Source organism: Eublepharis macularius, chromosome 1 (genome assembly GCF_028583425.1).
Source record: "Eublepharis macularius isolate TG4126 chromosome 1, MPM_Emac_v1.0, whole genome shotgun sequence".
Taxonomy (NCBI): domain Eukaryota; kingdom Metazoa; phylum Chordata; class Lepidosauria; order Squamata; family Eublepharidae; genus Eublepharis; species Eublepharis macularius.
Window position 1 is genome coordinate 144327634 of NC_072790.1, and position 14368 is coordinate 144342001.

A 14368-nucleotide genomic window follows, 5' to 3' on the forward strand; every position below is an offset into this window, starting at 1 on the left:
GCCCCAACCTGGTGAAACTCTCTGTCTGAGGACACTCGGGCCCGCCAGGATCTTGTATCATTTAGGCGGGCCTGTAAGACAGAGATGTTTCGCCAGGCATATGGTGGAGGCTAATTTTAGTCCATCATTGCTGAGTCTTCCACCGGTCTCCCTCTACAAGAGGTATGGAGAGTCTACTCCCTCTGGTTGCTCCGAAAGGGGCACATTATTTTCTCTGTTTTTGTCTGTATTGTATGTGTTTTTATAATTGATTTTAAGCTGTATTTTAATCAATGTTGTACCTCACCCTGAGCCCACTTGCGGAGAGGGTGGGTTAAAAATAAATAAATAGATGACCATATTAAATCTGCTACCAGCTAATTATAGAAAAGCAGTGAGAAAGCAGCACTAATAGTACATAGTGGACATAAAATAATGTAATTCTGTCTAGGACAGTAATGTAAAATGGTTTGTTGGAGAAACTATTAGAGTCGTACAATGACCCCACTTAGTAAGGTAAGCTGAGTAATGTTAAGACAACCCAGTCAGTTTTATGAGTGAGTGAATGCGATTTGAATCAGGGCCTCCTACATCAATATAGAATATACTATTAGTATGCAATACAATTTTAGAACATTTTAATAGTTGTAAATAATCCAGAAATGAACCATGTGAAACAAAACTAAGAAAAGTAAAATGGCCCAAATAGACCTGGGGCATATTTGACTAGAATGTAGTCTTTAATACTCTCCTTGATTTGCAAGTAATACACACTTTGAACACACAAATGACTTCAGAGAAAGTATTCAGAAACTGTTTCTTAACAAGAGCAAGAACAAATTGACTGTCCCACAGTATGGAACTTGGTGTGTTACACCACTGAAAGAGACTGTAGTAAGATTTATATGCGTCAAATAGGAATGAAGGGTTCCAAATGACTACTTTTTCATATGACTTTTGGTTTTGCCTCAGTTAAAATGTTTGATCAAGAAAGTTTGCAATTACAATGTCAAGAGTACAGATTTTGTGACAACAGTAATTACAGTTTATTATTATCATTAATAATAATCGGCTTTTTCAGAAAGAAGTTATTCAGTTCTTACACTGTTTATTCTCTAGATCAAGGCTCTTTTTCCAATCAAGGTTTAACTCGCCATTTATGAGCATTCGCTGCTATTGCAATGGCTTCAGCATTGCACTCACATATTTTACACTGTCCAAGGCAGCTTTGATTTGGCGTTTCATTTTCAAATTACCTAGAAACCTTGGATCATTTTCAGGCTTTCAGGGCTTTGCAATTCACGCCACACTTTTAAAAAAAACTTGGAGCAGGCATAGTAATGTTGCAGTGCTGGAACCCATCCCCCCCTGTATTTGATGATTGGGCTGTCCTGTGCCCACTAGAGAGGCAATTGGTGGCAGAGTTCTGGTGGAAAACATGTACTTTTTGTGCTTGTTCCACTCACATTTTTTTTTAAAGCCAAGCCAGGAAAGGGTTAAAATGTGGCTGTTTCATCTCCTTCCAGCAGCTTCCCTGGCAGCTTCCCTGTCACTTTGTTTTGCAAATGGCTGTGCAAAACACTTGGGGATTTTTTTTAGTAGAAGAGAAGGGAAAAGCAGCTATTTAACCCTTTCCTGGCTTTTAAAGCCAGCAGTGAATAAGCAGTAAGTTACAGCACAGCAACTCTTTCCTGGCTTTAAAAAGACCCTAGAGAGAAAGAGAGAGTGCATACCCTAGAGGGAGGAAGGGAAAAGCCGCCATTTAACCCTTTCCTGGCTTTTAAAGCCTGCAGGGAATAAGCAGCAAGGTCAGGAATCGTTCCTGGCTTTGGGGGAAAAAAGAGAGTGCATGCATACCTGAGAGGAAGGAAGCCAACAGAAAAGCAGCCTTATGACTCTTACCTCACTTTACTAAAAAAAAATAGCGGAAAAAGAGTTCAGACAGCTGAGGAGGGTGGGAGTGGTTAACTCCACACAGACTAATCAGCTCCCAGGGAAAAGGAGAGAGGGGAAAGAGAAGCAGAAGGGGAGTATAGAGTTCACATTGACATTAATCAGGCAGACGCAACTTGGCAGCGGCTTCAAAATAACATCATGCTATGTCCACAGGGGGAAAAATAGGGGATATCACAGACAAACATCGCTACTGCATGCCATGACTACCTTGCAAGTGTGAAACTCCTGCAAACATAGAAAGCAGAACAGATACTGAAACACTTAAAAGTCCCAGTGCGAAAAGGACCCATACTTCCTTTACTAAGAGATTTACTAGATGCTGTCTAGTCAAAATAGAAATGTATTATATTTTAGGTATTGCTTCCCCCTTTTTGGCATGCTGAAAACCTCTGAGACTGAATTTAAGCCTGCTATTAAGGGATCAAACACTGGCCTATATCCTTAGAACATTTCTTTATTGTGAGTCCTATTAACACATTATTGTAAACACAAAGCACTTATAAAATCAGGATGATTCTTAATAAAGAAATAAATTGTCTTTAACATAATAGAAAATATTCAGCATGCACAAGAGATAAAATAAAAATGGTTTAATGACAAATCAAAGCCAAAATTTGGTAAATGATCTTTTTTGAAACCCTGTCACTACAAAGCACATTTATATGGAAAATTATGTACTATGGATGATTAAGTGAACATGTGGACAAGTGTCGGAGAGAAACAGTGGTTTAATACATTTCTTTCTTCTAAATTGAGTTCTCCAGATGTTGCCACCAGGGAAAACATTCCTTTGTAGGCAGTAAAAAAAGTCATATTTTCAGACCCATCCACAATTATTAACAGTCTGTTCTAAATAAATTGTGATGATTTCAGTGCTAAAAATTCTACTGTCTAGGAGACACGTGTCAATTTCCCTACTGGCCACTGGATTAGGTAAATCCATGTAGGATGGTTAGCAGGAAAATAAATCAACATAAAATTTCCTCTGGATGCAGTGAAATTATAATGTAAAAAGTGGCTTTTAAACTTACACTGGTCAAAAAGAGCATCTAATTGATAAATTCAAGTAACCTGTTCCTTGCAACTAATATTGACTACCTACTTGGTAATTTTCTAATTTGTCAGGATATGATCTTTAATGTGAACTATCTAAAATATAGTTATGCTTCTTCTGGAGGCAGCTATGTATAGAAATTCTTAAATTCCATTTTTCAAAAATGTTATAGGTCAGACAAGCTACTACAACTGTTGCTTTATTAATATTCTGACGGCAGCTACAAACATGACAGAGATGAAGAGGAAAATGAATCACAAATCTCTTATCCTTCTTGTCTTTTCTATGTCAGTTTCAAAATAAAACTTTATGAGCTAAAGTTCTATTATTACAGAAATGTGGAGACATAACATTTGATACAGACAAAAATACTCAAGAAGTAACTTTGCTTTCAACGTTTCATGAGTTCAAAAGTAATGGCTTTACAGTCCAATCCAAAGCCCCTGGCCCGGGCATAGGTGTAGCAGAAGTGCTGCTGCACTGCTCCCTAAGGACTTTCACAAAACAACCACGCCAGCACCCAAGCCCAGCAAGGCATGGTGTGGCTGCTGCTGAGAGCGCTCATCCCACTGTTTCCCTGCCAACCCTGCCAACACCAGCAAATGGCAGCGCTGCCCCACAGAGAGAGCACGAGTGGCAAGCAATGGTGCAGCCAAAGGGCAGGCTGTGATCCCTGCTTCCCTGCAACACTGCCTCCCCTGCCAGGGAGCAGGCAGCTGGGGACCACGTGCCCCTGTGACCATGGCACCTGCACTGGAGCACCCAGCCAAGGGAGGCTGTCTGGTTGAGCAGCAGGTGGTGCACACAGCTTCCCCCGAAGGGGGCAGGAAGGGAGCTGCAGCCCACTGGGGGGGGAAGGACCAGTAAGGCACAGCCAGGACAGAATGTTCCCTGGTTGCTCTGGCAACACCAGCAGAATCTGCCAATCAGAGTGCAGCTGCAGGTAACAGTGCTGTGAATGGCAGGGGAAGGCATAGCCAGTCTGCGGGCCAGGCCACATCTCCTATCCTACAGAGAATGGGTGGGCAGGGCAGAAAGACCTCCACAATCAGGACTGCTGCACCACAACAGAGGCACGAGCCTTGAGAGGAACCTTGCCCCAGGGTGTTCACACTGATAGTGCAGATAGATCATCCAACCTCTCGCTCGTCCACCCCCAATTTCCGATAAGGGCCAGGCTTGCAACTGAAGCACCGTTCACTTGCAAATCCCTCCCCCTGCTGCTGCTCCAAAAAACATTCTCCCCCTCCTTGAAAAGTGGGACTGAAAGGTGGCAGGAGCTGGCACTCCGAAGTGGCCCCCCAAGGTCACAAAGGGGCAGTTCTGTAGAGGCAAGCAGGGAGTGGGTTTTGCTACCATTGGGGAGATTGGAAGGACCATTGGATGTGATGAGAGCAACAAATGCCCATCTACTTGCAGCAGCTCCATTGAAACATGTCACCGCATCAAGAAAGTGTGAGGAGAACATGGAATGGACCTCACGAGCCATACTCCAATCCCAGGAAGATCGTTAAATGGAGGCTGATTTGACAACAACGAAGCTTACTTCAGAGGATCAAACTTAAATGGAACACTGGGAGACTGGTGATTAGATCGTGCAACATTTTATCTTAGAGTAAACATGCATAATACATGGCAAACATAATTGTACAATGAATGATAAGAATGAAAACATATTTGTACAATAAATGATATGAGAAAATGAGATAAAAAATGAAAACAGTGGAGAGAAGAGTAACACTGCAAGCAAGCCAGTTCTTATAAATGAGAAACAAGCAAAAAATACCTGAGGAGATGAAGGATTAAAAGCCACATTGATTACAGATTCTGAGTGTCCTGTTAACTTATGAGAATAAGTGCTTGAATGCTTTTCATAGACATAAGCCTGAAAGACAATAGATATTTATGTCAGTCAGGGATGTCACTGGCATGTAATGAATTTATAACTTGTGGGGGTGGTGGTAATTTTTTGGTTACTTGGATATTTTACCTGAAAAGTATGTTACTAAAAGAAGTGAGTTCCTTTTGCAGTTGAAAGAAACTATATTTAACTGAAGTTAGCATCAAAAATGTTTATACCCATTTATCAAATGTCAGCTATACTGTTCTCTGGATATTATATTTCCACTTAACTAACTTTAGAAACATTCAGTTATTTTCCACAAGTGCTTTTTACAAAAAACATTAAGTGTTTGAATAAGAATATAATAGATAACCTATACTTTTCTGAACCACTCATCTCCAAGGTACTGGTAGTTTACAATTCATAGGAAGAATTTTTAAAAAGAATAGCTGAACATATAAACAATATAACTGAAATATATTAAAAATTTGCAAAGCTAAAACATTTCCCTCTGAAATCCAAAGGTGGGCTGTAGAAGAAAGTTTCATAATTGTGGAGCTACTACTGGAACCTCACTTCACTCTTCCAATCCTTCCTAGTAATTTTATCAAGACTAATTTAGCCAATCTTAAGAAACTTAAGTGTCCTTAATGAAGGAAAAAACCCATAAGGCATGTGAGATTCAAACTTATCAGGATTTTATAGGTCAAAACTAGCACCCTGAATTTCATATAGAGGGGAACACTTAGGGCAGTGGCTGTTTCATAGATTGTATACATTCTCTTTTGTACATCTTCATTACAAAGGTGGACTTACAAATGCTCTTCTTCAGCCTCTGTATATAAAGTGCATTACCGTTGCAATTTCTTCAGGTTACTAAAGCTTGGGTGGTGGTGCTCAATTCTTCCCAGAAAGAACAAATTACAGACTTTTCAACTCAAGTAACTGGAAGAGGCATTTCTTATTTAGAGTTGCCAATCTCCAGGTGGTGAGTGGAGAATTACAACTGATCTCCAGACTACAGACATCAGTTTCCCTGGAGAAAATAGCTTCCAGTGGGTAGCCATGTTAGTCTGTAGTAGAACAGCAAGATTCAAGCCCAGTGGCACCTTAAAGACCAACAAGATTTACAGGGTATAAGCTTTTATCCTGAAAATCTTGTTGGTCTTTAAGTTGCTACTGGACTCAAATCTTTCTGGAGAAAATAGTAAAAAGTCCAGTAGCACCTTTAAGACCAACCAACTTTACTGAGGTATAAGCTTTTGAGAATCACAGTTCTCTTTGTCAGATGCATGGAGGGTATGAAGAAATTGACCAGAGATATATAGGTGGTGAGGGGGGAGAGGGTCCAGGGACTGAGGGTAATGTAGAGAAAACAGCAGTTTTAGACGGTAGACTTTTGGCATCATTCACATCCCTCCTAAGTTCCTTCCCAAACTCTATCTTCATATCTCCAGGAATTTCCAAACCCAGCAGTGGCTTAATCATCAGTGTGCTAGCATTGCAAAACCTTCACAAAGGCCTTGTGAGATCCAATACATTGGAGAGAAGCTTATCAAGACTCAATGGATCTCCTGTTGATTTTGACAAGTGTTCCAGAAATGGAAGAGTTACTATCTCAGCTAGTAACTGAAATTCAACCTAAGGTAGTTTGTGATCCAAAAGGAATTTTTTCGAGAAGTTATTTTATCATGCACATATAAAACAAACATTATACCCAAGGAGTTAAATTTGATCAGTTGATACTATAATATATAAAATGGCTTATATTATCATAAATAAAGTAATTTTAACCATCAGCAGTTAAGTAGTTTCTGCAGTGAGTGGTTTTTGCCCCTGAGAAGACATCGGTTGGAAAGAGCATGAGGAGCATTCTGATGGTAGACACAAGCAGCACTTGGAACATTTGCAAAAAGGTGCTCAATATAAACTGGAGGAACTCCAGAATGTTCCCTTATTATCATTTTGTTGTAACAATTGTAAATGATGGAATCAGATTTCACTTTATCAACTTAATTAGCAATTATTTTTTATTTTTCAGCCTTTTTCCTCATCAACCCTCTTTCGCTATTCCCTGAATGCGTATGTTGTACTCCTGTATTGTACTACATTCCAAACAACACATTGGCTGTTTTCACACGTTTTACCTGCCGCAGGAACATCACGCAAAACACCCAGAAGACAGCGTCTTCTTCCACGAAATCGCTCCAGGAAGACACTGTCATCCAGGAGTTTTGTGCGAAATCGCGTCTTCCTGGAGCGATTTCGCGCAAGAAGACACTGTCTTCCGGGTGTTTTGCATGATGTTCTGGCAGCAGGTAAGATGTGTGAAAACGGCCAGAGTTTAGCTAAGAATCCTGAACAATAGCTGAAGCAGTATACATATACAGGGCAAAGAAGATGACTTGCAGCTTGGGGCTTCAAAGATTATATGTGTATGCATGTATAACAAAAAAGTAGGACTTTAACCTAAAGGAAAACAGCCACTGGTTGAACATACTAAAAATTTATTCCAGAGCAGAGTGCTAGAATCCCCCCAAACAGGTACAAAGTAGAACATATAGGAGTCAGAAAAGGCTGTAAGGCAGGCAGATTGTGGTAGTTTCTGTGGAAAGTCTGTAAAGTCATTACATTTAACTGGTTGCCACAATGGTTTTCACTCAGTGTTCTCCATATTACAGTTTTTGTTGCTTGAATAATGACTCAAAGAAAATTTTTTGAAGAGTTCTAGCAATCAATGTGGCTGACAGTGAGCCAAAGAGTAAGTCACTAGCAACTACCCAGAAGCTTGGTTATGTACTCAATTGTTATGCACACAAGAAAAGCTAGAGCTGGGGAAAAGAATGGGAAAGTTCAAAAAAATCTCCCTTCTTCAGTAAGATTTGGCTCTAGTGTGCCTGTTGTTTACTGGGCCTCTACAGGAAAACTTGTTTCACTTGATTGTTCATAAAAAAGTCAATACACTTTATGATCCACCCCACTCCGCATAACTATGCATCTCACCAAGTGAAAATGGGTGATAATGGAAACAAGAACTCTTCAAAAACATTACAACTCTGATCCAAAGCATACCTTCTAAAAGGCAAAGTACGCCATAGAAGCAAGAGTACTTCCTCTCCAGAAAGCTAAGTAGAGAATTTTGGGGCTTCCTCATACGGCTTCATTTAACATGATGCCTTAAGGGAGTATAAACAGTACTACTTAGGTAAGTGTGTATTCATGCATAAATACAATCTATGCTGTTTACCTCTGTGTAGGCACAGACTTAACATTCTTAAAATTATTCAAAGCAACTGAGGTAAAACAATGGAGAGAATACTGGTCGGAATCTTAATTGGTTAGAATAAACTCAAAGTTTGTTCAGAAAATGCCAATGTGTTATAGTGGTTAAGCTTCAAATTAGGACTATGCAGACTAATGTTCACAGCGTGACCTTGGCCTAGTTATTCTCTCTCAGCCTACTGCACAGGTGTGTTCTGAGAACAACATGGTGACCCTTGTATGTTGGCCTGATATCCCTGAGGGGAAGGTGGGAAAATTACGCAAATAATGGTAATAGTAATAATAAAATCATCTTAGCAATTTCTGGAACTGACAGGAACCTGTGCCATGCTATTCTTAGCAACTACTAGATCTAATATATTTTTCAAGAAGGAAAAGGGACTAAACACTTTATCTGTCTCTGTACAAGAAGTAATATGGCTTCAATTCTGTTTTTAAGCAATGTTGCCAACACATATTCTTTCTTGTCAAACACTTGTGAAATTGTGAAGGTCAGTATATGATTTACTTTACTTTAATGATACTGCTCATACAGCCTATTCGGCTCTGAGCAGTGCCACACTAGAATTAGAGTTAAAATAGGTAAATCTTTTAATATATAATCTGTATAATATTAAAATTTAGTAAGTTTTTTCTTTAACCAGTTGGGAGAGGAACTTGGCTACTGCTAAAGTAGTATTAAAATCCACCCCTGCTAAGAGGAGCCTCAAATTGTCCTCTATACTTCCTGGGTCCTGGATATAGGGCTTGATCCATCTGTCTCTTGCCACGTTTAGAGTATTACATTCAAATAGACAGTGTTGAAGAGCGTCTATTTGGCCAGAGCCACATTGGCAGAGTCGCTCAAAATAGGGAACCCTATTTAAGCGTCCCAGCAACTCTCCTGATGGAATCAGGGCCAGATCTAGAGGGGGGGCAGGGGGTAGTCTGCCCCCGGCGCTGCCAGGGAGGGGGCGCCGGAAGCAGCTCCCAGAGCATGCAGGCGGCAGCATGGGCAGCCGCGCTGCCTTTTGCTTGCCCCGAGGGACATAAGCAAAGCCATGTTGGATCAGGCCAGTGGCCCATCCAGTCCAACATTCTGTCACACACAGTGGCTAGAAATCCAGTGCCATCTAAAGGACTGTCAGTGAGGCCAGGACACCAGAAGCCCTCCCACTGCCTTCCTTCCAGCACCAAGACAACAGAGCACCACCTCCCCACAAAGAGAATACCATCTATCTCCTGTGGCTAATAGCCACTGATGGACCTCTGCTCCATATATTTGTCCAGTCCCCTCTTGAAGCTGGCAATGCTTGTAGCTGCCACCACCTCCTGTGGTAACGAATTCCATGTGTTTATCACGGGGACGGGGGCGGCTGGCTTGCTGCGCACCCCCTGTCCTGCAGGGCAGGAAAAGGGCAGCGCGACCGCCCATGCCATTCACTTGCCCTGCAGGAGAGGGGGCAGCCGGCCGCCCCCTGTCCCGCGGGGCAGGTACATGGCGCGGGCAGCCTCACAGGCTCCTGCGCTGCCTTTTGCTTGCCCCACGGGACAGGGGTGGCTGGCTTGCAGCGCACCCCCTCTCCTGCAGGGCAGGAAAAGGGCAGTGCGGCCGCCCACGCCACTCGCTTGCCCCGCAGGAAAGGGGGCAGCCGGCTGCCCCGTCCCGCGGGGCAAGCGCATGGCGCGGGCAGCCTCGCAGCCCCCCGCACTGCCTTTTGCTTGCTCCGCAGGACAGAGGGCGCGCGGCAAGCCGGTCACCCCCTGTCCCATGGGGCAGGCGAAAGACAGCGTGGGCGGCTGCAAAGCCGACCGCGCCATTTGCTTCTGAAGCGAATGGCGTGGGCAGCTTCTCAGCCCCCCGCGCTGCCTCCGGTGTGCAGCGTGATGACATCATCAAAATGATGTCATCACGCCGCATCAGGAGCGTGCACCCGCTGTGCACGCGTGCGAGGGCTGGCAAACTTTGCCCCGGGCGCCGGGAGCGCTAGATCCGGCCCTGGATGGAATGGCATTCAATCTGGCTAATATAAATAATCGTCGATAACGTGGAACTGTCAAGAAATCGATTCGGTTTCATTTTCTCGGCCATGTCGGACGCTCCTCTCCGCAGGTCCGGGAGGAAGCGCCCGAGCAGCCTGACCGGGCGGCTGATCTGCGAAGATTAGCCCCCAGAACTCCCAGTGAGGGAGGTAGGGTCCAGAACGCGGCGGGAAGAGCCCCCTGAAATCGATGCAGGGGGTAAATTGCCCGTTTGTTCCTATGGAGGCCGGCAGACATGCGTGGCACCTCGAGTGCTGCCGGGCCATGGAAAAGAGCAGAACTAGGCGGAAGCCTGTAAGTAAGCGAATCCCTTCTGTTTTTACAAGCGCACGCGAAGGAGTGGTGGGATCTGAAGCTAAGAAGGCTCGTTCTTCCCCCTCGCTGAGTTTCAGAATCTGGTCGGCAGTCCCCCCCCCTAAAATGGCAGCAAAAAGCAGAGTCCCGCTTTGGGCAAGTCAATCTCGGCTGCCCTGCAGGGGAAAGGAGAGTCGCTCGAGGACTTGGTGAAGAGGTTGGTTATCGAAGCCATAAAGCCCTTTGTTGACAAGCTGAATGAAACAGATCAAAGGGTGGGCTTAATTGAGAGCGAAGTGAAAACCATTAAGGAAGTAGCGGGGGGCAGAGAAGTCTGCTCGGGAAAATGCGTCACTCGTGAGGGCAACGAATAAAGAGTTAAAGCTGGTGGAGAACCAGCTGATCAGGCTACAAGTGGAACAAACACAGACAATTTTGCGCCTCCAGAATGTGAAAGAGGAGGAAAATGAGGATTTATGGGGTCTGGCCTCGGAACTATTGGCAACACCCGCGAGGGCAACTAAAGAAGAGGTAAAAAGCGCCATTTTGGAAGTCTGTCGGGCTTCTTCAAAATATGCAACGAAGCATCAGCTGCCTCGCAAGATCATCATCGATTTTTCATCTAAGAGGATCCGAGACACTATCCTATACAACTCATACAATGCGGATCTCGACTTTCTGGGTAATAAAGTTAAGATACTGAAGGACGTTCCATTTTTAGTTCGGAAAAGAAGATTTAAGTATAAAAAGTTTGCAGCCCTTCTGAGGGAACGTGGAATAAAGTATAAATGGCTATTTCCGGAAGGTATCTGGTTTAGTTACAAAGATCAAGCTTACAAGATAACATCAGAAGATCAACTAAGGGATTTTGAGGACAAAAATCAAGAATTTCAGCAAGACACCAAGCAAGAAGTAAAGGATCTGAAGTCTGAAGGGGGGGGGAGGGAATGAGTACTGCGGTTGCAGTTGCTCAGAGAGAACTGCGTCTGAGGCCCAGGGGGGGGGGGAGGAAGACTTCATTTGGATTGTAATCTGTATTTTGCAAGGTCAACCACTCCATCAATATCTTACAAAGTTTTAATTTTTTAATAATGGCAGTATGAAGGGAAAGCATTATTTGTAGTGTAGTGTTGTTATATGTTGCTGTTTCTTTTTCTTTCCTTGCCGTGCCCCCCTTCTTTCCCTCTGTATTGTTAGTTAATGTAGATAATAAAAAAATTCAAAAAAAATTCAAAAAAAAAAGAAATCGAAGTAAACTGGAAGGGATTGTGGAAATGTTAAACTCAAGTATATCGGTGAGCATACTCTACGTGCTCTTTTCATAGTGCTTCTATAATGATTTGGTTTCATTTTCGCAGCCATGTCGGACGCTCCTCTCGGCAGGTCCGAGAGGAAGCGGCCGAGCCGCCTGGCCGGGCGGCTGATCTGCAAAGGTTAGCCCCCAGACTCTCAGGCAGGGAGTCTGAGTCCGGGACGCGGCGGGAAGAGCCCTCTGACAGATCGAGGCAGGGGGTAAATCGCCCGTTTGTCCCTGTGGAGGCCGGCAGACGAGCGCGGCACCTAGTGTGCTGCTGGGCTATGGAAAACAGCAAGGAGCAGGATTAGGCGAAAGCCTGCAAGTAAGCGAATCCCTTCTGTTACTACAAGCGTTGTGAGGAGTGGTGGGATCTGAAGGTTAGAAGACTTGGATTTTTCCCCCCTCATAGAGTCGCGGAAGATTGACGGTCCCCCCCCCCTAAAATGGCAGTGAAAAAGCAGAGTCCTTCTCTTGGCAAGTCAGTTACGGCGGCCTTGCAGAGGGGCGAGACGCTTGAAGAACTGGTTAAAAGAGCGGTTATGGAAGCCATAAAACCCTTTGTTGACAAGCTGAATGAAACAGATCAAAGGGTGGGCTTAATTGAAAGCGATGTGAAAGCCATTAAAGAAGCAGCGGGGGGGGGGCAGAGAAGTCTGCCCGGGAAAGTGCGTCACTTACGAGAGCAACGAACAGGGAATTAAAGTTGGTGGAAAACCAGCTGATCGGACTGCAAGTGGAGCGAACACAAACCATTTTGCGTCTCCAGAATGTTAAAGAGGAGGAAAAAGAGGATTTATGGGATCTCGCCTCGGAACTTTTAGCGACACCCGCGAGGGCAACTAAAGAAGAAGTGAAAAGCGCCATTTTGGGAGTCCGTCGGGCATCTTCAAAATATGCAACGAAGCGGCAGCTGCCTCGCGAGATTGTTATCGAGTTTTCATCTAGGAGGGTCCGGGACAGTATCCTATATAATTCATACAATGCGGAATTGGACTTTCTGGGAAATAAAGTCAAGATATTGAAGGACGTTCCATTTTTAGTGCGGAAGAAAAGATTTAAGTACAAGATGTTGGCAGCTCTTTTGAGGGAACGGGACATAAAGTACAAATGGCTACTCCCGGAAGGAATCGGGTTTAGTTATAAAGATAAAGCTTACAAGATTAATTCAGAAGATCAGCTAAGGGTTTTTGTGGATAAAAATCCAGAATTTGGACCAGACACCAAGCAAAAAGAAGAGGATCCGAAGCCTGAAGGGAGGGGGGAGGCAATGAGCGCTCCGGCGGTAGCTGCGCAGAGGGAATTGCGCCCGAGGCCCAGGGGAGGGGAAAAGATTTAATTTGAACTGTAATTTGTAATTTATATGATCAACCACTCCGTCACTATTTTATTAAGCTATTTTTTTACTGTGGCAGTATGAAGGGAAAGCATTGAAACGTAGTGTTTAGTGTTTGTAGGTTACCTTCCCCTTTTTTTCCACCCCCCCTTCCCTTTCTCTTTTTTCTCCCTTCCTTCCCATCCCTTGTGTAAAAAAAACAAAAAAAAACAAAAAAAAACACAGTGCTTCTATAATCCACTTTACTCAAACAACCTAAGATCAAAGAGAGAGCTGCTGAAGGCCCTTGTTCTTTCAGATTATGAGGGTTAGTATATGATTAACATCTTAAATTTTATTGTCTCTTTTGGCTTCACATTTAATATAAATTTATTTCAAAGAAGGGGTAAAAGCGCTGTTTTATAAATAAAGTTATAGATGTCTCAAATATTAATCATCATTACAAATTTTTGGGGAAGAGGAAGTTTACACACCATTTTTGTAGCAAGATTCCAGAAAAAAATAGTATCACTTTGCCCAATGGAATAGATAAGGAGAGGGAGGAAAGTACAGAATGTCATTATTAATTTAGTCATTGCATTTTATCCTTCCCTTTCTTCAAGGAACTCAGGGTGCCATCTTGGTTCTCTACTCCTCTGTCTTATCTTCACAACGCAATTGTAATGTAAGTTTGGCTGACGGAGTAAATGACTGGCCCAAAATTACCCAAATGAGCTTCATCGCTAAGTAGGGTTTGAATCCATTCCTAGTCCAACCACTACACTACACTGGTTCTTTTCTCAAAAAAACAAAACAAAATTCCCAGAAACTCTTCTCACTGTTCTCAATAAAACATATATTTGGTAATCAGTTGGAAATTATGTCAACATGCTAAACTCAGAATGTTCCATATACAGAGGCAGCATCCTTTGAATACTGGTGCTGGGAGGCAGTATCAGGGAAAGATCTCAGTTTCTATGCCCTGGTTTGTTGGCCTTCCAGAGCAACTAATTGGTTGTTCCGTGAAACAGTATGCTGGACTAGATAGGGTAACTAGTCAGATCCAGCAGGGATTTTCTTACGTTCTTAGGATGGCAGGTATGTTCAACCTTGCAAATTATATCTTATTTTTTACTTTATTTCAAAATATTTATATGTTGCCTTTCCTCTTGATAAAATCAGACCCACTGTGGCTTACAAAATACGTGCAAACATAACACCAAATGACTGCAGCAACTTAGCAGCAGGCACTGTTCATTATTGTTCCCTGCTCACACAAGAAAAACATAACATTTTCCCTAGTCAAATCCTTATTTACATATTTCATAA

General features: G+C 43.1%; 1 protein-coding gene across 1 annotated transcript in view; it reads right to left on the bottom strand.

Annotated features, from left to right (window-relative positions):
* WDR27 (WD repeat domain 27) overlaps positions 1–14368 on the bottom strand; it is a 141635-nt gene that overhangs the window by 40687 nt on the left and 86580 nt on the right. The window contains exon 24 of the mRNA XM_054970165.1: positions 4776–4874. Within this exon, the coding sequence (XP_054826140.1) occupies positions 4776–4874 (99 nt within the window). The remainder of the gene's footprint in view (positions 1–4775; positions 4875–14368) is intronic.